The sequence below is a fragment of the Symphodus melops genome (genome assembly GCF_947650265.1).
Source record: "Symphodus melops genome assembly, chromosome: 12".
Taxonomy (NCBI): Eukaryota; Metazoa; Chordata; class Actinopteri; order Labriformes; family Labridae; genus Symphodus; species Symphodus melops.
This window is the reverse complement of record NC_136702.1, coordinates 22,570,818-22,591,826: the sequence shown is the minus strand read 5'-3', so window position 1 is coordinate 22,591,826 and position 21,009 is coordinate 22,570,818. Positions and strand designations below refer to the sequence as shown.

The 21,009-nt window shown below is 44.1% G+C and overlaps 2 protein-coding genes across 3 annotated transcripts in view; one reads left to right on the top strand and one right to left on the bottom strand.

Moving 5' to 3' along the window:
- Positions 1–12,721, top strand: part of hibch (3-hydroxyisobutyryl-CoA hydrolase) — a 19,897-nt gene extending 7,176 nt beyond the window's left edge. Inside the window, 9 exon segments of the mRNA XM_079357661.1 lie at positions 1,415–1,421; positions 1,424–1,492; positions 6,422–6,567; positions 7,287–7,373; positions 7,558–7,616; positions 8,887–8,968; positions 9,902–10,021; positions 11,945–11,978; positions 12,072–12,721. Coding sequence (XP_079213787.1) covers positions 1,415–1,421; positions 1,424–1,492; positions 6,422–6,567; positions 7,287–7,373; positions 7,558–7,616; positions 8,887–8,968; positions 9,902–10,021; positions 11,945–11,978; positions 12,072–12,187 — 720 coding nt within the window. The 3' untranslated portion in view covers positions 12,188–12,721.
- Positions 12,722–16,215: 3,494 nt separating this feature from the next.
- On the bottom strand, positions 16,216–20,791 carry akap19 (A-kinase anchoring protein 19). Of its 2 annotated transcripts, none has more exons than XM_079357662.1 (2): positions 20,343–20,791; positions 16,216–19,582 (listed from the first exon to the last, which is right to left on the bottom strand). In XM_079357662.1, exon 2 carries the CDS (start codon positions 19,231–19,233, stop codon positions 18,958–18,960), a length of 276 nt encoding a protein of 91 aa, XP_079213788.1. In that variant the 5' UTR covers positions 19,234–19,582; positions 20,343–20,791; the 3' UTR covers positions 16,216–18,957. The 2 variants fall into 2 exon arrangements, with proteins under 2 accessions (XP_079213788.1, XP_079213789.1); XM_079357663.1 differs by having other exon boundaries at positions 20,482–20,791.
- Positions 20,792–21,009: the final 218 nt, after the last annotated feature.

The following is a 21,009-nucleotide window of genomic DNA, read 5'->3' as shown; positions in this document are numbered from 1 at the left end:
AAAATGATTGGATGCTATCGCATGTCCCAAACAGACTTGTTCTGTTTTAAGTGATTATGATTGTCACGCTCTGGGCCTCAAAAAGCTGCACACGTGTGTGACATTATTTGATTTAACAACCTGACAGACTCGTTTATTGTATCTTAAAAAAGAGAGCGATGTTTCACATCCAGCTGCTTCAGATGCAGATTTACGGCCGGATGTCTCTTCGCCATGAACCCGCGTTAGATGACTTGATTATCAGACATGAGTTGCCGGATTAATCCCAGCGTGGCGTGCTGGTGGATGCGAACCCTCAGAATGATTTACCTGATGACCTTCTGCAGACATGAATCAGCAGCTGTCGCTCTGTGACATATTGGATTTTATGTGAGCTAACCAGTGACTGACCCTGCTCCCAGGTGCTGCGTGTTCCTCTGAGAGACGATGATTAATTCATTAATAAAGAATCTTCTAGAAAACTGAAGGTCAGTGCAGTCATGTGATTACTTCAAAGTGCCGGATCACAGCGCCTCCAGAAGCACGGCAGCATTAATCATGTTTTTCACCTTCACAGTCCTTCCTGTGCGTCTCTCACTTTATGACCTTGTATTCTTCATTTTATCAACACCTACCTTTGATTCAGTCTGCATCCTGTCATCGTCCAATCAGAAGGGCCGATACAACGGCCTTCTGGCTTTTCTACCGTTCTGATAAAATAACATTTACACTGTGAGCAAACTAATGGATAGAAGTGGTGCATGCTTGTGTGAGTGTAAACATTGTAATTGCTTCTGCAGATGCAGGGTGAGTTTTGTACGACTGTCTCTACTTGTATTAAAGACGAACGCTGCGATTCTCAACTGGTGGCTCTGTGAGTCCCTGGAGGGGTCTTCAGCATGTGCCCGTGGTGTCACACAGTTTGTCAGACACGTTTGTTGTGTTCATTTTATTTTTATTTATTTAAACTAAATATTTATCCAGGATAATAAGAACCAAGCTGACAGAAAACAACACGACTTTGACACATGTCCCATCTGTGAACACTGAGGAGGCGGAGCTTAAACCTATACAGCAGCCAATCAGTGGGAGGAGCTCCAAGTGTTTTGGCTTCACTTTGGGGGAGCTGTCATGTCGTCTATCTTTATACAGTCTGTGTTCTCAATGTTGTTTCATGCAAAGAGGGAGGAGACCAGCAGTGCTCATTAGCCACGACCTTGCTGGGACACACACACACACACACACACACACACACACACACACACACACACACACACACACACACACACACACACACACACACACATTTTCCACCTCTTTGTAAAGGTGACAAATATTAATGTCTGTTTCTTTTTCTCTTCTTCTTCATCCCTGGAGTCTGTTTCCTCCTCTCTTCATCAAAGCATGATCACCCTTTGTTCTCCTCCACCTGCAGGGCGTCGGCTGTCAGTTCACGGACGGTTCCGAGTGGCCACGGAGAAGACGCTGTTTGCCATGCCGGAGACCGCCATCGGTAGAGTGTCACGTCTCACGTCTCACTGACTCCCTCCTCACAGGATGTTTGTGGGAATCTTAAAGTGTTCCTGATGGAGGAGCTATGACTTTGGTCACACAACCAGCTGGATCTCTTTCATGTGAAATCAAAGATTCAGGGTCTGCATGAAAAAAACCCCAGATGCATCCCAACCTCCTGAGAGAGATGGTCAACATATAGAAAACATGTGCTTACTTAAAAACAATAAACTGGTTATTCAGCTCCAGATTCAGACTTTCTAGTTTACTTATAAAGCACCATTTAAATGTAAAGAAATTAACATGTTTACAAAGTTAACAACTGAAGTCATATACACCACATATCAGCGCTCCAGTGTTTAATAAATGTCAGTCTGAACAATCCTGTTGCGCTCTGGATTCCTCTGATCTCAATTTTGATACACAGCTGAAACCTAAAGTTGCATGATGTGATGAATCTTCTTCGTCTGTGACTTCCTGTTTCTCCTCATGTCGAAACATCAACAAGTTTTTCTCCTTGTTTTTCTGTCTGTCTGAGTCTGCGGTGTAAACGGTCATTCCTGGAGTATTAAGCTAGTTTGCTCTTTAGCTAATTGACTCCTGCAGACAGATGGTCGTGTCCTGAGGCGCTGAGGAGATTAGTAACAAATCTCCAGCAGCTAATGAATTACAGCTGACATTAGGGCAGAAACTAGCTTGTTGGCACATAATCCTTGAAGACTTATCAGACTTGGAAAGCTGTATGTATGTTTTCTTTAAAAAAAGAAGATGTTTCTCAGTGATTTGCAGACGTTAGCAAACATGAGTCACGCCGGGTTCCTGACAGCGAGAGCCTGTGACAGCTCGTCTCCGTTTCTCAGTTTAATGAGAAGAACCTCACTGGAAAGATGTGACAGAAGAGTCAGCCCAGATTTCATCATATTTGTCTGAGAGGAAAAATACAAACTAAAGTTCTCAGAGGTTTTTTTTTTGCACAGGCACAGACACACACACACACACACACACACACACACACACACACACACACACACACACACACACACACACACACACCAAGCTCATACTGGATGATTTGGAAGCCATGATGAATCTTGAGCTCGATGCTCTCCTCTTTGGATGGGTCGGCATCGGGATCTGAACTTTGGGGTTTTCACACATTCACAAACACTTCACTTTTCTCTGCCATCCTTCTGAATGAGGAACCAATGTGTGAAGGCAGCAGGGTGACGAGGAGAGACATGTTCATGCACTAAATGAAGCTGCTTGGTGCTCTGCGAGCCAGTATGTTCTTCCTCACTCGTTCAATGATTCTGTGAATATGTCCGATGACACGCAGCGTTGAGGTTGAGTCTTAAACTGTGCTGGTGGCGGTGACACATGCAGTTGCTCTGTCTTACACTTACAGCCCTCTGAGATCAGAGAGCTCTGTCCTCTCTTCTGTAACACCTCTGGGAGATGTCTGGGGCGCTCCGTCCTGATATTTTGGAGACATGTTAAGGAGTGCAGGCGTGTGGCTTGGCAGTCGTTTCCCAGGTCAAAGGTCACGCGTGCATTTGTCACACAAGCATGCAAACGCACGTCGAGCTTCTTCTGCAGAAGTTTGAGCTCTGAGTCCTCGAGCAGTACAAAGTCAGCAGGCTGGAGGAAAGGAAAGTGTGAAGTTGTGACTTGTGTATGTGTTTCTCAAACACTTAGTTAAAGTAAGACATGTTAGGAAAGGCTACTTGGATTAAATTTCACAGATCAGGAGATGTATGTCTGTATCTGTGGGCTCTTCTGCCTCTAATCCACGCTCTCGCACCAACACATTATCTCCTTCTTGCAGGTGTGTACGCTCATAGAGAGGTTCTGTTTGCTCTAATTATTTATTCTGATAAACACAGCCAGAAGCTCGAGGTGGATTTAAAACTGTCGTCACTTTAGAAAGAAGGCAGGCAGTCTTTGGATAATCCTCTTCAGAGCTTGTTGTGTGTTTCACATTTTGTTTATCAGTAAAGATGCTGAGCTTCCAGCTCTGCGTCCTCATCATCAACACGCCCTCTGTGCAGTCACAAACTCTGACTTCATCCTGTTTATTATTTCAGCCTTGATCCTGGCGTCCCGTCCTCTCAGAGCCTCTCTCTGTAGTTCTCTCTTGTTTTGTTGTTTCAGGTCTTTTTCCCACTAAAGTATTTTTACGGTATATTAGCCTTCAAGAGTCTTGAAATATCTCAATCTGAGAATACAGTCCCGAGAGTGAATCAAACAAAGTCAGTACAAACTCAAATATACATAAAAACACCTGTGATAGCAGACCAGAGCTCAGCACGTATGTTTTTGTTTTTTCAATGACTTCAGATAGTTTCATTTTTCAGTCCAAACTAAAGAGGTTGAGTTACTGTGCTCCACCTTTAGTGTCCGATTAACAACCTTCACTTCAATCATGTCCAGAGCTGCAGCTGAAACAAAGTACAAAGTGTGTCTGAGCAGAGCTGCAGCTCTTAGAGGATTCTGTCTTCATGTTCGTTTCACATTTGTTTGTCATTGTTTCCGGCTGAGTTTCAGCATTAAATCCATTTAAATAAACTTATCTTTACTTCTATTTTTTTTTACATATTATTGCACAACTATCTACCAGCATGCTCCACTCTTACTAATACAAAATGCTGTGTTTGTTTAGATGTGTGTATTCAACGTCTAAACAAAGTAAAATGCATTTCTCAATTACAACATAGTGGATAAATGGATCATGGGTACATGAAGAGGATAAATGAGCAGCACTGTAGCTGATTAATATCAAGATCAAAATAATGTCACATTAATTTATTTACTGCCTTGATCATTCAGAGACCCCTCTGATACAGATTTGAAGTTATCTCTCTTGTAATCTGCTGTAAGTGACGAGTTTTTAATCATCTCAGGAAATCCTCTCATGACGGCCAAAAGGCCGAGGGCTGATCCATTATTTCCATTTGGATTGAATGACCCGGGTTTCCTCGCCCCCTTCACGGCCCTCGTGATCATTTATTAAACGCTCTCCCTCCATCAGTTCCCCGTGACGCCTCATCGTTCAGCTTCATCCGACGGCACATCGTGCAGCCGAGTGTTCATGAACGTGACATTTACATTTTTCAAAAAAAATACAACAAAGGAGTTTCAGCATTTTAAAAGTAACTTCAAAGTAACTTTATTTGCTTCAATCCTCATAGTAATTTTCACATTATTTAGTGTTGTTATGACAACTCACACATTTCTAATTAACGTGTCGTCGTGTTACTGATCAGATCTCTGAAGGCAGCCGACTCAGCAGCTGATATGAAGCACGTCTCCGTCACACCGGTCCATCAGTCGGCCTGCAGGTCGAGGGGGGGGGTCCAGCCTCCTCAGTCTGCCGAGCTCACGTGAGCTACAGCTGGCTCTCCGCTGTCTGCGGCCGAGTTGTTGGACTACAACTCGCTCATACTTGTTGTTTAACTCGAGCATGTTGGTATTTCAGAGACAGAAATCTGCTTTTAGATATCTGTAACGGCATTATTGAACCTGTAAAGTAACATGGAGAGCAGTAGTTACAGTAACACGGGATCTGAATTAGTTTTTCTTTTTTACGTCTTTAAAAACAAGTTTTATAAAAGACAAACATCTAAGACACATTACAGTGTTTTATCAAGTTTACGTCCCTTATTGTATGTCTTCATTAACTACACACTCCTGCTCTCTCTCTCTCACTCACTCACTCACTCACTCACTCACTCACACACACACACACACACACACACACTCCCTCACCCACATGCCTTCAGGTTAACCCCCTCTGCGGCGGGATTAACAGATTTAACGCCGCTCTACCGCCATTCTGAAAAACAAACATAATCTGCAGCATTTATGATATTACATTTTCAGCTGTGAATCAGGTCAACTCATCTAATCCCTCTCTCTCCCATGAAGCACCCCCCCCCCCCCCCCCCCCCACACACACACACACTCTACAGAGTGACCACTGCAAGAAATCCTGAAACCGAATGGCAGACGTTATTGAAAAAACAGGATCAATTGAGTCCAGATTAAAGCTTCGGATTGTGATGAATTATTTCAGAATCATTAAAGCTTGTAAACCGTAAGCCGCATGTTTGGCTTTTTGCAGTCTGCCAGGAATTATTTTTCTCTCTTATTGGTTCTTAGTCAGAGTGACATCGTTCACCTGCACAGAGATTTAAAGACGGGGTGAATGATGGTGGTTTTTAGACATGGAGCTGATTCATGAATAAATCTATAAACATCATGTGTGTTCACAAATATGAAAGGTTCTTCCTTTTTTTTTTACATGATAGTACATCTGAAATATTTTTGTGTGGTATCATTTGTGGTGCAAAACAGATTTATGACACCGGTTTGAAGTCTCGAGTAAGAATTCATAATTATTCAACAAAAACAAACAAAGTAATTAGCTGTGATAAGTTGAGGAACAAATCTTACTGGCAGATAACTAAATCAGCAAACATGTTTTCTGATGTTCGAGGATATGAAACCTTTTTTGATTAAACATCTAATGGTGAAAACAAACAGCATGTTTGATTTCACCAGAATCACACGAGACATGAGGATGCCGATACGATCCAAAACTCAAGGACAGGATGAGATACGATTGGACAGCTGCACAGACGTGTGAGCAATCGTTGTGTTTGTCTGCAAATAAGGAGCAGAGCGTTGCATAAAAACAGATTTGATGTGATCAACAAATCAAATAAGAGAGCTCTAAAATGTGCCGATCAGTATTTACTGGAAACATTCATCGGGATTTGTTTTTGTACTACAAAATGTTTTTGGCACCTTCATGGTTGATTATGAATCGAGATGAGGTTTGTTTGTAGTTTTTTTCAGTGACGTGCTTCCTGATTGGATGAGCAGTGACAGATGTTCTTGCTGTACAAACATGCATGTTTTATTTTGACAGGGCTTTTCCCTGACGTGGGAGGAGGATATTTTCTGCCGAGGCTCCAGGGGAAGCTGGGTCTTTTTTTGGCCTTGACGGGCTTCCGTCTCAGGGGGCGTGATGTGCAGAGAGCTGGAGTGGCCACTCACTTTGTAGAGTCTACGAAGGTAAATAAAGATGATAAACTCACCTTTAACATTACTCTATATTCTGTGATCAATAAAAGCACCCTGACCTCATTCAAAACAGTCGATTTTTACAGTTTTTAATTTGATCTCTCTGAAGCACTCACCGGCTCTTTCACTGTGAGAGTGTGTGTGTGTGTGTGTGTGTGTGTGTGTGTGTGTGTGTTAGTGCTGCTGCAGAGGCGTGTGCAGGACAGGCGCGCTGTAGGGGAGGGCGGGGTCAAAGATCTGTTGTGGAAAGCCGGATGCTGAGTCACTGTGTGCGTCGCTCTCGTGCAAAAAGTTGCCACCGTCGTCCACCGTCTGCTGCAGACGCAGGTCGTGTTTGTGTGCGCTTGGCGTGTGGTCAGAACAGTTGGTGCCGGTGTTTGTTAAAAACCGTGACCTTGACTTTTAGGACGCCCAAACAGTGAGAGGGAATAACTCTATTTGTGCAGCTTTTTACATCGAAAAAACAAACAGGCTGAATAATATTTAAACAGGCGATGGATCAACTTTGATCCAGTCAACAAATCCTCCGCTGCCTGTTTTTCAAAGATGTATAACTGTAAATCATGTAAAACATGTCGCATTAGTAGGAACATGATGCAAAGATCTGCCTCTGAAACAAACAATGATTCTATTTGAAGTACTGAGTGGCTGACTGTTTGTGTCGTTGTCTCTGAATCAACAGTCAAACAAGCTGCGTTCTGTTTGAACAGATCCCAGAGCTGGAGAAGGAGCTGGTGCACCTCAAGTCTCCCTCTAATGAAGACATCTCCAGTGTGCTCGACTCCTACCAGAACCAGGTGAGAGCCACCATGAAAGTCAGCAGGAATAGTAAACCCTTAAAGAACGCTCCACAAGCACGGGGGAGACGAGCTACAAACCAACGCAAAAAGACACGTAAATAAGTGTCGACATTGGAGAGGAAAAAGAGACGCGAGATGTCCTGAAGTCTTCTGTGCTCAAACATCTTCTGTGTGTCCACAGAGCAGTCTGGACGCTGACAAGCCGTTTGTCTTGGACAAGCACATGTCCGATATAAACAGGTACGTTCTCCAAAAAACAAACTTGTGCTTTGGTCCAAATATCTCTGAACGCTCTGTTTTGGTGTGTGTGTCTCTTTAAATGTGATGAGACCACCTGAGGTTTCAAGGTAGACGTCACTCCTTTGTAGCAATAAATAATCAAGTCTGTGGGTGCAGATAACAGGGCAGGGAATCCCACTGTGACATCACAAGGAGAGCACATTTGAAAAGGATAATTTTTCTCTGTTGTAAGACTAATATATTTACTTATATTTATGGTGTTAAAATAAAAATATTATTCGGTAAGAGTGAAAATATTCAGATGCTTTAAGTGATGAAGGTTTGGTGCTTTACATCTTGTAATAAAAAAAAAACTTACACATAAAATGTTGCACCATTTTTTATTCTCTGACTGGTCAAAGTCGAGCTGTCAGTCTATAAATTTCTTTTTTTATTTGTTTTCCATTGGCACAAGTTGCTTTTAGTGTGGATGTTTTTTCCTCTCCTACCTGCTCGTTTCCAAGGCAACTGAGCAGGTACTCAAAGCATCAAACATGAATGATTGTTGTTCGTTATGTGAAAAGAAACATTCTGCACAAAGCAATAATTAATAAATAAAATGGTATTACCTCAGCCTTGAATGAAACAGAATCATCTCAATAAACCATCGATCGATCAATCAATGATCGGCTCTTTGTAAAGATGTAAAGGTGTTGATGCTGTGTTCATGGGAGTCCTGCAGGTGGCTTTTATCCGCTGTGGAAAACCACATTATATGAAGTTGTTTGTAGTTTAAGCTGGTTAAAAGAAGACGAAACTTCAGGTTATTTGTGGTTCTCTGATGATGCAGATTTTAAAGTGTGTTTAGTATTCTGTATTAGCTGGACTCTGTAGTTCAAACAAATGTAACTCAAACAGCATTAGAGTAAATGTATCTGTGGGGACTATTTTTAGCCTTCTGATGCTTTTAATAGTTCTGTGACGACCACGGAGCTGTGGCACGAGGTACATCAGGCTCACACTGAGCACCTGGTCACCTCATCATGGAGACGGTTTCAGACGGTTCAAGGGTTTTTAACAAAGAAATAAAGAAAGATGGATGAATGTACTTTATTGATCCCAAACTGGGAAATCATCGACAGATCAAATATCAACACTGTCGTACTTATAGACTCCTAAAGAAGACGGTAACACTTTTGGATATATGCTTTGAGAATTTCAGAATGATTGAGTGTCAATTAACGCTCCACACCACCTCATGAACTCTCATGCTGGTCTCCTCTTCTGGCAGGCTGTTCAGCTCCAGCAGCGTGGAGGGCGTCGTGCACAACCTGAAGGCCGACGGCTCAGAGTTCGCTAAGAAACAAGCGGAGGTACGACCCCGACCTGCTGTGAAGACATGAAGCAACGGGCCCAAAGGACGTACATGTACATGTAGCCGAACAAATAATCTGAAATATTCTAAATGTTGTTGGTGTGTTACGTCAGTCTGCACAGTGAAGCACACACAACATGAAAACGATTTTTCCCCATCATGCCAAACAAATGATTTCTCTGTGTTGACGCACTGCACACACTCAGGTGGACGGCTGCTCACAGAGAAGTCGTTCTGCTCGAGGTTTCTGGACACTTGTCCCCCCCCCCATAAATCCCCCTGAATGCCCCTGGCATTATTGAGCCTCAGCAGTTAATGTTAGTAATTAGTAGTTACCCCACTTTAAGCACTTAATGGGGTTACCAAAATCCCTCCTCTGGGAGACCACAGGGCTGTTATTGTACCACAGGGGCTCCTCTCACATTTTACATTTATAACACTGACTCTTTGTGGAGAAGACTTTGTGTTTCTCTCATCAGACCCGTCTTTCTCTTTCCTGTGAAGTCTGCAGGATGAATTATAGGATGAAGCTGTAAATGAGCTTCCCCCGCCTAATGATCATGTTTTAATTTGATTTGTAACATTTAAAATATACTTCTCTGTCAATCAGCGAATTCAAGGCTCTGTGCTTCCACTCCCCTTTCAAACCATGAAAATCTGAATTGGAGCCAAAGGGGGGTCGCCTAAGGCATCAATTATTTATAATGAACCCACATCCTCTGTAACTATTACACCGCTCCCCCCCCCCGTCCTGTCTCGTACATTCAACATTTATGACCGTCTTTGTCCTGGGTCACACGTCGCCCTGCTCTGTTTGTCTTCTCCAAGATGTATTTGATGTTTTGCAGAACAAATATGGCAGTGCCGTCTTTTGTGTTTGTCGGCTTAGTCATTAACAGAAGCACTCAGAAAATGTTTGTCTTTCCTGCAGACTTTGTCCAGGATGTCTCCAACTTCCCTGAAAATGACCTACAAGCAGATCGAGGCCGGAGCAACTCTGAGCCTGCAGGACGTGTTGGTGATGGAGTATCGACTGTGCCAGGCCTGCATGGTAACAAACCAACACACCTCCCAAAAAAGTCCCAACAAGGAGACAAATCATTTGTTTGTTTTGCTCTTTAACATTGTTGTGTGATGGAGGGACGGAGATTCATTCTTGTCTCTCTCAGAGATATTAGACTTTGTAGTTAAGTGATTGTGGGTTTGATGAGGGCCGATGCTTTGTATGTTGCACATGTTTTAAATGTGCCGTGCATGTAGTGGTCCAGGTCTTGTGTGCTTGTAGTGGTTTAGGTCTTGCATGCATGTAGTGGTTTAGGTCTTGCGTGCATGTAGTGGTCCAGGTCTTGCGTGCTTGTAGTGGTTTAGGTCTTGCGTGCTTGTAGTGGTCTAGGTCTTGCGTGCTTGTAGTGGTTTAGGTCTTGCGTGCTTGTAGTGGTCTAGGTCTTGCGTGCATGTAGTGGTCCAGGTCTTGCGTGCTTGTAGTGGTCCAGGTCTTGCGTGCTTGTAGTGGTTTAGGTCTTGCGTGCTTGTAGTGGTCTAGGTCTTGCGTGCATGTAGTGGTCCAGGTCTTGCGTGCATGTAGTGGTCCAGGTCTTGCGTGCATGTAGTGGTTTAGGTCTTGTGTGCATGTAGTGGTCCAGGTCTTGCGTGCTTGTAGTGGTCTAGGTCTTGCGTGCTTGTAGTGGTTTAGGTCTTGCGTGCTTGTAGTGGTCTAGGTCTTGCGTGCATGTAGTGGTCCAGGTCTTGCGTGTATGTAGTGGTCCAGGTCTTGCGTGCATGTAGTGGTCCAGGTCTTGCGTGCATGTAGTGGTCCAGGTCTTGCGTGCATGTAGTGCTGCAGGTCTTGCGTGCATGTAGTGCTCCAGGTCTTGCGTGCATGTAGTGGTTTAGGTCTTGCGTGCATGTAGTGGTCCAGGTCTTGCGTGCTTGTAGTGGTCTAGGTCTTGCGTGCTTGTAGTGGTTTAGGTCTTGCGTGCTTGTAGTGGTCTAGGTCTTGCGTGCATGTAGTGGTCCAGGTCTTGTGTGCTTGTAGTGGTCCAGGTCTTGTGTGCTTGTAGTGGTTTAGGTCTTGCATGCATGTAGTGGTTTAGGTCTTGCGTGCATGTAGTGGTCCAGGTCTTGCGTGCTTGTAGTGGTTTAGGTCTTGCGTGCTTGTAGTGGTCTAGGTCTTGCGTGCTTGTAGTGGTTTAGGTCTTGCGTGCTTGTAGTGGTCTAGGTCTTGCGTGCATGTAGTGGTCCAGGTCTTGCGTGCTTGTAGTGGTCCAGGTCTTGCGTGCTTGTAGTGGTCTAGGTCTTGCGTGCATGTAGTGGTCCAGGTCTTGCGTGCTTGTAGTGGTTTAGGTCTTGCGTGCTTGTAGTGGTCCAGGTCTTGCGTGCATGTAGTGGTCCAGGTCTTGCGTGCATGTAGTGGTCCAGGTCTTGCGTGCATGTAGTGGTTTAGGTCTTGTGTGCATGTAGTGGTCCAGGTCTTGCGTGCTTGTAGTGGTCTAGGTCTTGCGTGCTTGTAGTGGTTTAGGTCTTGCGTGCTTGTAGTGGTCTAGGTCTTGCGTGCATGTAGTGGTCCAGGTCTTGCGTGTATGTAGTGGTCCAGGTCTTGCGTGCATGTAGTGGTCCAGGTCTTGCGTGCATGTAGTGCTGCAGGTCTTGCGTGCATGTAGTGCTCCAGGTCTTGCGTGCATGTAGTGGTTTAGGTCTTGCGTGCATGTAGTGGTCCAGGTCTTGCATGCATGTCGTGGTCCAAGTCTTGCGTGCATGTACTGGTCCAGGTCTTGCCATGCATGTAGTGCTCCAGGTCTTGCCATGCATGTAGTGGTTTAGGTCTTGCGTGCATGTAGTGGTCTAGGTCTTACCATGCATGTAGTGGTTTAGGTCTTACCGTGCATGTAGTGGTTTAGGTCTTGCCTCGGACTGGGACTGGATACACTCCAGATTCTGTCTTTCATCTCATGGGATTGTTTGTGTTGTTTTGCAGAGAGGCTGCGACTTCTATGAAGGCGTCCGAGCCCGTAAGTATCTGCATGTAAAACAGACTGGATGTTTCCGTTGTTCTGAATTTGAACTGAATCCCAACCGTCATGATTTTCTGCTCGTTTTTCCAGTGCTGGTTGACAAAGACCAGAGTCCAAAGTGGAACCCGTCGACTCTGGAGGAGGTGTCAGACCAAATGATGGAGCAGTGCTTCTCCTCTCTGGGAGACAAAGAGCTGATTCTCTGATGTCAGTCTGCCAAGCCTCCTGTTCCCAACGTACCTGCACAGTCAGTCATTCAAGACGACTGTGCTGCTGGAGAGGATAGAAACAGTGTTTTATTAGTACAAACAGTGCACAGGTCATTTACTTTATAGATTGATTCCATGTGGGTTATGCTGCGGTGACATTTTACTGGATACTCCAGGCTGCTCCTCCACAGCTGAGGAGCTCTGATTCATGTTCACAGACAGAAATAGAAAGTAGTAGCAGCAGAGGTAGCGAGCAGAAGCCCTGTGTGTCACACAGGAGAAATGTGTAGTGTAAACTTGCTCTGCAGCAGGAGCGGAGTCTGCTTTTTATCATGAACTCTCTGCTGCTGCAGAATCAACAATGTGCCGCACAGCAGCATCAACATGAGTGCACTGGAGGAGAAAATGATCTCACCACTGAGTGCTTTATTACATCTCCTTCCTGTGGATGTTCATATGACATGGATCTGTATAATCAGTGTTTCTGCAGAGTGCTCACTTAGTCTAATTCAGATAAAGTGTTGTCTTGTATTTCTGTTGTTTTCTTCCTCAAAGTAACTGGATGGTTTTAGACTGACACTCCCAAGACAAATTCTGATAGCTTCTGTACAAACGTTCCCTGAATGCATCATACAAATCAAGAACCTTCAGATTTGTGTTGGTATTTAAATTAATTTCTGGTTTTAGTAGGAATCAAGACTTTATAAGAAGTGGACGTCTCCTCTCAGTTTGTCCAATATGAAAGTACCTTCAGCGTGACTTCTTTATACAACCAGCAGGGGGCGACGCCATTAGCTGCCCAACAACTTATAAGAAAATGACCCGACTGCTAACCTCAGTAAACGCTTTCCTCATGAGTTCATGATCTCATCACTAGTTTAGCTTGTCACTGAAGCTCCCTTCTAGACCTGATAAGTCAGGGTACTCTTTAAGGCGTGGCTATCTTTTGATTGACAGGCGACCTTTAGCTACATTTCCACCAAGCGGTCCGGTTGGGTTGAGTTCAGTTAGCTACTGATCTTTCTTGCATTTCCACAGCCAATCGTATTCTTCTAGAGGTCTGAGCGCTGTCCATGGAGCGGTGATATGTACAGACATTAGTCGCAAATAAAAAAACAAAGACAGCCTCAGTTTGTTTGGTAGCATTCACAACTTTAGACTGTGGGAGTGTTAATAACTGTGTTCTGAACTGAACCGAACTGCATGGTGGAAACACAGCTTTAGTAACCTGATTCAGTCAGGACACATTGTTTAGAAACTAATTAAACAAAAAACAGTCATGGCACACAAGTTATTATTACAGTAACAGTGAATTACAGATTAACCTTGCTCTTCAAGCTAGCATTAGCAATAACCGCTCTCATCCAAAGGTGGTTATGTCTGGTTTCCTAAAAACAAGTCTTGAAGCTTGAAAGCTGAAATCCTTGACGCTATGCTGGATATCTCCACTTCTTATCAGCAGTCTATGCTAGGAGTCAAACCATCTGCCTGAACAGCAATAAAGAGCGTTGGTTAAGAAACATCAAGCGTACATGTGTGTATGTTCTTTGTGTTAAAAACATCTACAACATTGAGGGTATATTTTACAAACCACCAAAGTGTCTCTGTTATAAGTCTGAAAGCTGTTCAGATAAGAAATCTGTGTATTTATTTTATCGCCAACTCAGATTAGAGTTGAGACTTTTCGACCCAAAGTTTGAGCAAGAAGAAGCTTTTGTAGACGCAGTAAAGACAGTCGATTAATTCAACAAAGAAGAAGACATGACAGTAAACAAAAATCAGTGATACCTAGGAAGGTCTGCATCTCCGAGGTTATCCATGAGAGGAAGCCACCAGCTGACATCTGTGGCAAAAAAACAACTAAAAAACTGCTTTAAAATTACTCTGCAAATCCACACGATATTTAAACATTCACGGCAAGTTGAGAATCTTTCGACCAATCGAGGGACTGCAGTGTGTTTGGCACCCCAACAGAAGGGTACCAAAAAAGTGGGGCAGTACAGATCAGTTCTTGTGCTGGGTCTGTAAGCTGTACCGAAGTGAACTGAAGCGTATCGCTCGGTGGAAACGGGGCTTCAGTCTCCGATCTAAGCCGACACAATAACCCCCCTCAGGTCAGGCCCAGTCTTCTCCACCTGCTTTACATCCACAGCGAGGCTCCATAAACACGTTATTCCAACATCTACCTTTAGTAAGCTGTGTTCATTGTGCAGTCTGAGGCTTTTTTTTCTGTCTTTCACATCAACTCAGTGGGCAGAGAGGAGGACCTCCCACATACTGTAGACCGGAAAGTGCCTCAAACTCTAAAAGCTATAAGTCTGAGTCTCTCCGTCTGCATCAAGGACAAACACCTCGTGTTTTATTTATTCCTCACATTGGCCAGCAGTCACTTGTTAAATCCTCATGTTTGTGCTGTGTGTAGCTGAACTTGTATCTGGCTGTTTGTTCAGCTCATACAGGATGCAGGAAGTCCAGCTGTCTTATTAAACAAATATTGAGTCAGTCGTATGTTTAACAGCACCCGTGTGTTTAAAGAGACGCCGGTCTGATGACGTGATCAGGAAAATACAGAGATTTACAAAAACACATGTTTCAGTGATAGAAGGCATGAATCTGATTTTATTGGCATCATCTTTTCTTTCTTGTTTTGTACATAGACTGAATGTACAGAGAGGGGAAGACATCATCATCATTTACAGGAACGTTAGAAACGTCACACACGTTTGTTTTTGGACGTCATTCCTCTGAAGAATCGGCATCTCAGAGGTGAATCAGGACTTTTTCTGCAGCAGACAAATCAACCGTCTCAGCATAGTTAATCCACCCACTCGTGTTTCACCTTCTCATCAACTCCACAACTTTCTCTTGTCTTTTTTTGTCTTTCGCCCCAGCAGTTAAAAATCGGATGTTGAACACTAAATGAGTCCAGACTGTGGACCCAGGAGTCTGAACCCTGTGATCACACAACATTTAACAGAAACCAGGTCTGAAAAAGTCCCTGTAGGTGTGTTGGAAAGCTTTAAATGGATCAATACTACCAGATTTTCAAAAAGCACCTTGAAATGTTAAATTATTTCAACAATAATTTCACATTTTTCTTCAGACTATATTCAGGCAGGGCTCTTGGTTCTTGCTCTCGAGCTGAAGCTGCCAAACAAACCCACCAGATTCACTGACTTGTCTTGTGACAATTATTTATGATTATTGATTTGATGATATGGCTGAAAAAAAGTGAGTGTTTTTGTACATTGGATGTTTCCTTCATCTCTTCATTGTTTCATGTAGCTGTTGGAAATGTGAACATTTGTTTTCACTGTTTCCTGACTCTCTACTGGTGAAACATTTATCAAGAGGATTGTTAGTTTTAACTCAGGCTGTGCAATTTAACACACTTTGGACATTAGGCTGTTGTGGTTCAAACATGCACAATAAACACATCACAAACCATTTGACGTGAACAAGCGCGGGGACCTTTGACCTGCTGGATGGAGGCCTGGGTTTCATGTTAAACTCTTTCTGTGCAGCTTGACTCGACTCAGGTGAGAGAAGTTACAAACAGGTATTTATGTAAAACATGAAGAAGAAGGTCGGACACTTGTTCTCTCTAAAGGAGCTGACTGTCCGCTGTGTTTCTTCCTGTTTGTTCATATCTGTATGTTTTGTTCATACCTGTTTACCCTCATGGTATTTGACCTTTTCTTATATTTCCCTCTTTATGTTTTTTATCCCAATAATGAACCCATGTTGCATATTATTCTGATATCCTGCAGGCATAGTTAAACTGTGCCAAAGGCCATCACCACGTCAAACCAGGCCAACAGGACGTCAGCTGAGATGACATCATTTAAAGTGGAGGACCTTTAAACGACAAATAAACAGTGTCTGTCTCTGTCAGTGTAAAAAGTGTGAACTGGAAGACAGATGTGTAAAAAAAGACAGGCGTCCACACTGACACAGATTTTGAACTCTGTAGTTGTAAAGCAAAGCAAAGTCCGACATTTCAGGCTTAAAATAAATGTCAGATTTTTCCTTCACAAAACCTGATCTGAAACAAAACAGAAAACGTGTGGAGAATTGATAAAGACAGGTCAAAAGGAGTGAAATAAAACCCTCTGGAGAATGTCGTGTCACTGATTGCATTATGGGAACATCCCTTATGCAATACTTCATCATCATTACGTGTCCTGAAATCCAACACTTTCCTTAAAATGACTCACCCTCCTCCAGCTTTCCAAATGTGAAGGAACCTTAAATTGGATGAAGTGAACAAACTCTTTCTTTCATGAGGGCGTTCAGATCTGACTTCTTCTCACTGAAACTCCGGCGTCCAGCTGTCTTTAGCCCAGCTGTGACGTTGATCTTTTCATCTGCAGCGAAACAAACAGCCTCAGATTAAGATTTATGGATATGGCGTGTGCAGAACAGATCATCTCTAATCTTCATTTTGATCATGAACATGTTTTGGGGGAAGACCCGAGGGAGATTCATCTGTCTACACGGATGAGTGCAATATGTTGTTTTGGGTTGTTTTTTTTGTCTCGTGTCTTGAGCGGCGGCGTGTTTGTCGGGGCAGTGTTTAGCTGGCATCATGTTTCTGAGGAGAACGCCTTCAGTCAGCAGCACCGTGAACAGTCATCACTGTTACATTACAGCTTGTAAACAGAGACTTGAAACGATGTTACATGAGGCTGCTGCTCGCTCAAACAGGCAGCTTTAGTCAGCAGGAACATTGCAACTCTCGCGGTTAGATTTCCTAATAGGATGTCATGAAGATCATCTGTTTGATTGTTTAACGTTCAAACACTGTCGCGGATCAAAGAGAAAACTCCTCCACCCCTAAATATGGCTTATAAACTTGTGTTGAACTCTTCTGATCACTATTACGGTTTCTCAACAACGTGATTTATAGTGTGGCTTAAAGTCCGCTGACATCACTTTAAATCTTTTGCAGCTTCACCCTTCATTTGTCTCCACAAAGAGCAGGATGGTTTAAACTTATAAATCACACTGAATACAACTATTCACCTAAACTCTGTGGGCCCAAAGTAAAATTCACTTCAGACTTTGGCAACTCTGTCCTCTTGTATGAATCTTTCCCTCTGTTACTATTTCAAGACGTGTGTACATACACGTGATTAACGTCTGCGCTTCGCATATTTGTGCTTTTTGTTCCCTGTTGAGAAAATGGCAGTTTTTTTTTTTTAATGCATCGTACAATGACACAACGTTTTGTCTAAAACCACTGAGTGTATATAAAAGATGCACAACACATCTTCACCTTTTCCTGTTGTACAAAAGTGAAGTCAAAATACCGACGAGTGCTGTCCTCGTCCCAGAGGAGCCGTGGTGTTAGCGTCCGCTAACCAAAACACACATTTATCTTATGAAGTGGCCACGCCCCCTCAGCTGCATGAAGAACAACACACTGATCTGCAGCGGACACTCGAGGTTATGGGAAGTTCAATGACTCCTGTGTTGCTGTTCGCCAACATTAAACACACATTTGTCAACAGAGCTGTCAATCATCCCTTTTATAGCAAAACTACTTCAAACTAAGCTTCTATTAAAAAAATGCACTCTCTGGCTTAAATCAGCACAACGACTACTTAGAAACGATGCTTCAGAAAGAATGCATGTGACGTGTGTTGTGATTTGATTTGTGCCATGTGTAAAGAAAGAGGGGGCGGAGCTTGTGACTTATGACTGCAGACAGTCAGGAGGGGGAGCTCCAAATGCTTTGGCTTCACTTTTAGGGAGCAGTCGTGTTGTGCATCTTTTTATACAGTCTTTGTAAAATCACTGACAATGTAGCCACGATCATGTGTTTGTTTGTTTGTTTTAAAGCTCCAGCTCTGTTGACGAGTTATTTCGAGAAAGTGTGTCGCTGCTCTCATGCACTGGTTTCTCTGCGGCAGAGAGACCAGCTGCTTAAATATGTTCTGGGTCCTGAAGTCAAAGTTTTCCAACTGTGTCTTCTGTATGCAGAATATCCTGGAGTGCAACAAATGCATAATTTGTACACTTGAATTCCTGTGTCCATCCTGAGGCTGCGGTGGAGGCTGCCTCATGGCGAGAGGGACAAACACACCGAGGAAGAGGCTCCACGATGCAGCTCAACCGCACAGTCTCCAGGGAGGCCATTAAGGGAGAACTTCAGGCCGTTTGTCAGACCAGAAGGAGCCAAACAGCTGGGCGTGTTTCTGTCCTGATGATACGAGGGAGGATTTTCAAGTGCCCTCGCCAGATGAAGGGATCTATTAATAACTCCCCCCGTAAGAGGAGAGCATCTTGGACGTGTTGCAGCATCACTGGACAGGGTGGTTTCACTTTGGTTCCAGGCAATATCTGAGGGGATTTCTTGCCCTGCGTTGACGGTCCAGCCACTGGGTAGCCAACACCTACTTGGAAAGAGGACATATAAGGTCTGAGAAAGATGATATCCGATTGACGACACTCTGCTTCAGCGCGGCTCCGGCTCTGATGCAGATAATCACAGAAGCGAGAACCAGATCAGAGTGCTTTGGCTGTTCCGGAGGAGGGTTTGTGGGCTCAATTCAAGAATAATCCCAAAGTAGGTCACAGCTGAATTAGTGACAGCTCATTCATATTCTGGCCCCCAGCAGGTAAATGCTCGAAGGATACGTTCTGAATGAACGTGTGTGAGACTGCTGGCCTTGTTTAATCACATGTAGAACCTTAAGGATCAAGGTCAGGGCCACCTCAACCTGTCCCGGTCCAATTCCACTTTGACATCCCCGCCTCCCATGTCATGGCACATCACACTCTATGTACGGGATATCGCTGTACCGGCGGTCCACCTCCACCCACTGCTGCACGGCCCGGGCCACGATCTCCTCGGAGAGCCGGTGGGCGTACTCTAAAAGCACCGGGTTGATCGGCGCTGAGATCTCCGGTGGTCCCATCTCTGAATGCACCAAGTACGCTTTCTCACCCTTCAATCTCTTGGACTTGCCTTCGAACTTCTCCGTAGAGTTTGCATTTTGTCCTGCAGAGTCGCTCCTTTTGGATTTAACGCACCCCATACTCTGGAGGATGTAGCATTGGTTGGATTTCCAAGGAGGGGGGGGGGGGGGGGGGAGGTTTATAGTGTCAGTAAGAGTCTTTATTTCTGGAGTTCAAATTTAGACCTGAATGTTTTCATTTTGTTTCTTGGAAGTGAGCGGTCAGTTCATCCCCGAAGCAACTCTGTGCCTCTCGAGTTTTCTCTGCAGGAGTCGCCTCCCTGTCATCCACTCCTGCTTTCATCCATATCTGAGCACTCGAATGTCTGACGATCAGCAGTGCAAAAAAAAGGGTGCTGGGTCAAAGAGGTCCATTTCTATGTAGGTCTGGTGATGTTGTAACCGGCCTTTAACTTCATTTCTTCCTTTGCTGCAGAGAGATAAAGAGGGGGAATAAAAAGAGAGAGGATTTTAGTGATTTATTTTTGAGCAGACTAAATAAAAAAACAGATGGTGGGAGCGTGGAGAGGATTCTCACAGTGGCCGTGGCGGCTATGTGATCCTCGCTTCAACAGGGCGGCTCGAGGTCAAGGCACCTCTGCACGGTCACATCTAACCACGCTCGACCCCAGCACGGCAGTGTATTAATCATTCACCCCCTCCCTCCTCTTCCTCACAGTGTTTTATGACTCAATCCCTCGGCCTGTCTCCGATTGCACGACACAGGGACGTCTGTCTCTAGCTTGAGTGCACTGATGCTTTTTGGTTGTAAGCCTGCGTCTCCCATCTGTTCTAGTGGTGGAGCCGGGCAGCCTGATTCACAGTGACAGCTCCTTTTCTGGGGCTGCAGGCCTCTGTGCACAGTGAACATGTGCTTCATTCACAAAGATGCATGCTGTAGTCTGAGGCCATGAATGATTAATGCAGACTGGGGAGTCTCCCTGAGAGTCAAACAACATTCAGAGGTGCAAACAGGACGCACAACTCAAAATCTGCAGACAGATTTGATATTAAATTGAGGATTTAAAATTGTTACAGACATGTCTTGAAGTAAATGTGCATAATGCTCAGAAAGCATCCATTAAATGTCTGACTGACACATGGGATTGGGATTCAATTTGACAGTTGAATTGTTGGACAAAACAAACATATACTCTGAATGTGCTGTGATATTATAGAGATGTACATACTTTTAACAGAGACTGAGCATCAGGTCTGTCTCCATCTCAACAAAAAAAAACAGAATCCGGCCATAGAAGAAATAATCCAAGGTCGTTCAAGTAAACAATAATCCGAACATCATGTGATGTCTGGTTCCTCTGTCCTCACCTCAAACAGCATCAGCGACGAGAACTTCAAACTTGAAGGGGTTTTTTTGTTAGCACGAAATCATCTCCTCCCAAGTTGCTGCTGTTACTGCTCCCTGTTTTGTTGTTGTTGTAACAAAAAGGCTCCAACCCGGATTTTAGAATAATCTCTGAGCACACAAAAATCCTAGCATATAGGTAGATCTGCCTCCCTGATGCCTTCACGACGGGGAGCAGTGTGTGCAGCTCCTCAGCGGGGATGAAATGAGAGGTGTGGACAGCACTGACTTCTGCAGATCTACTCTTCACGGTTTGATCGATCTGCAGCGGTGCTAAGGAGGAGAGATAGTTCGAGCGCTGCGCACTGAGAGCGGCGTTGCACCGCCACGGGCCGCTGCAACACTGACACCTGGCGGCGATACGGAGAACTACTGCAACACAAATAAAAAGTGTGCCAATCTCCAAGTGGTGTCACCAGTGTCCACTGTGGTGGACATTAATGTATGAACAAAAACAACTGATTCATAACAGAAAGCCCTTTTTCGCTTTA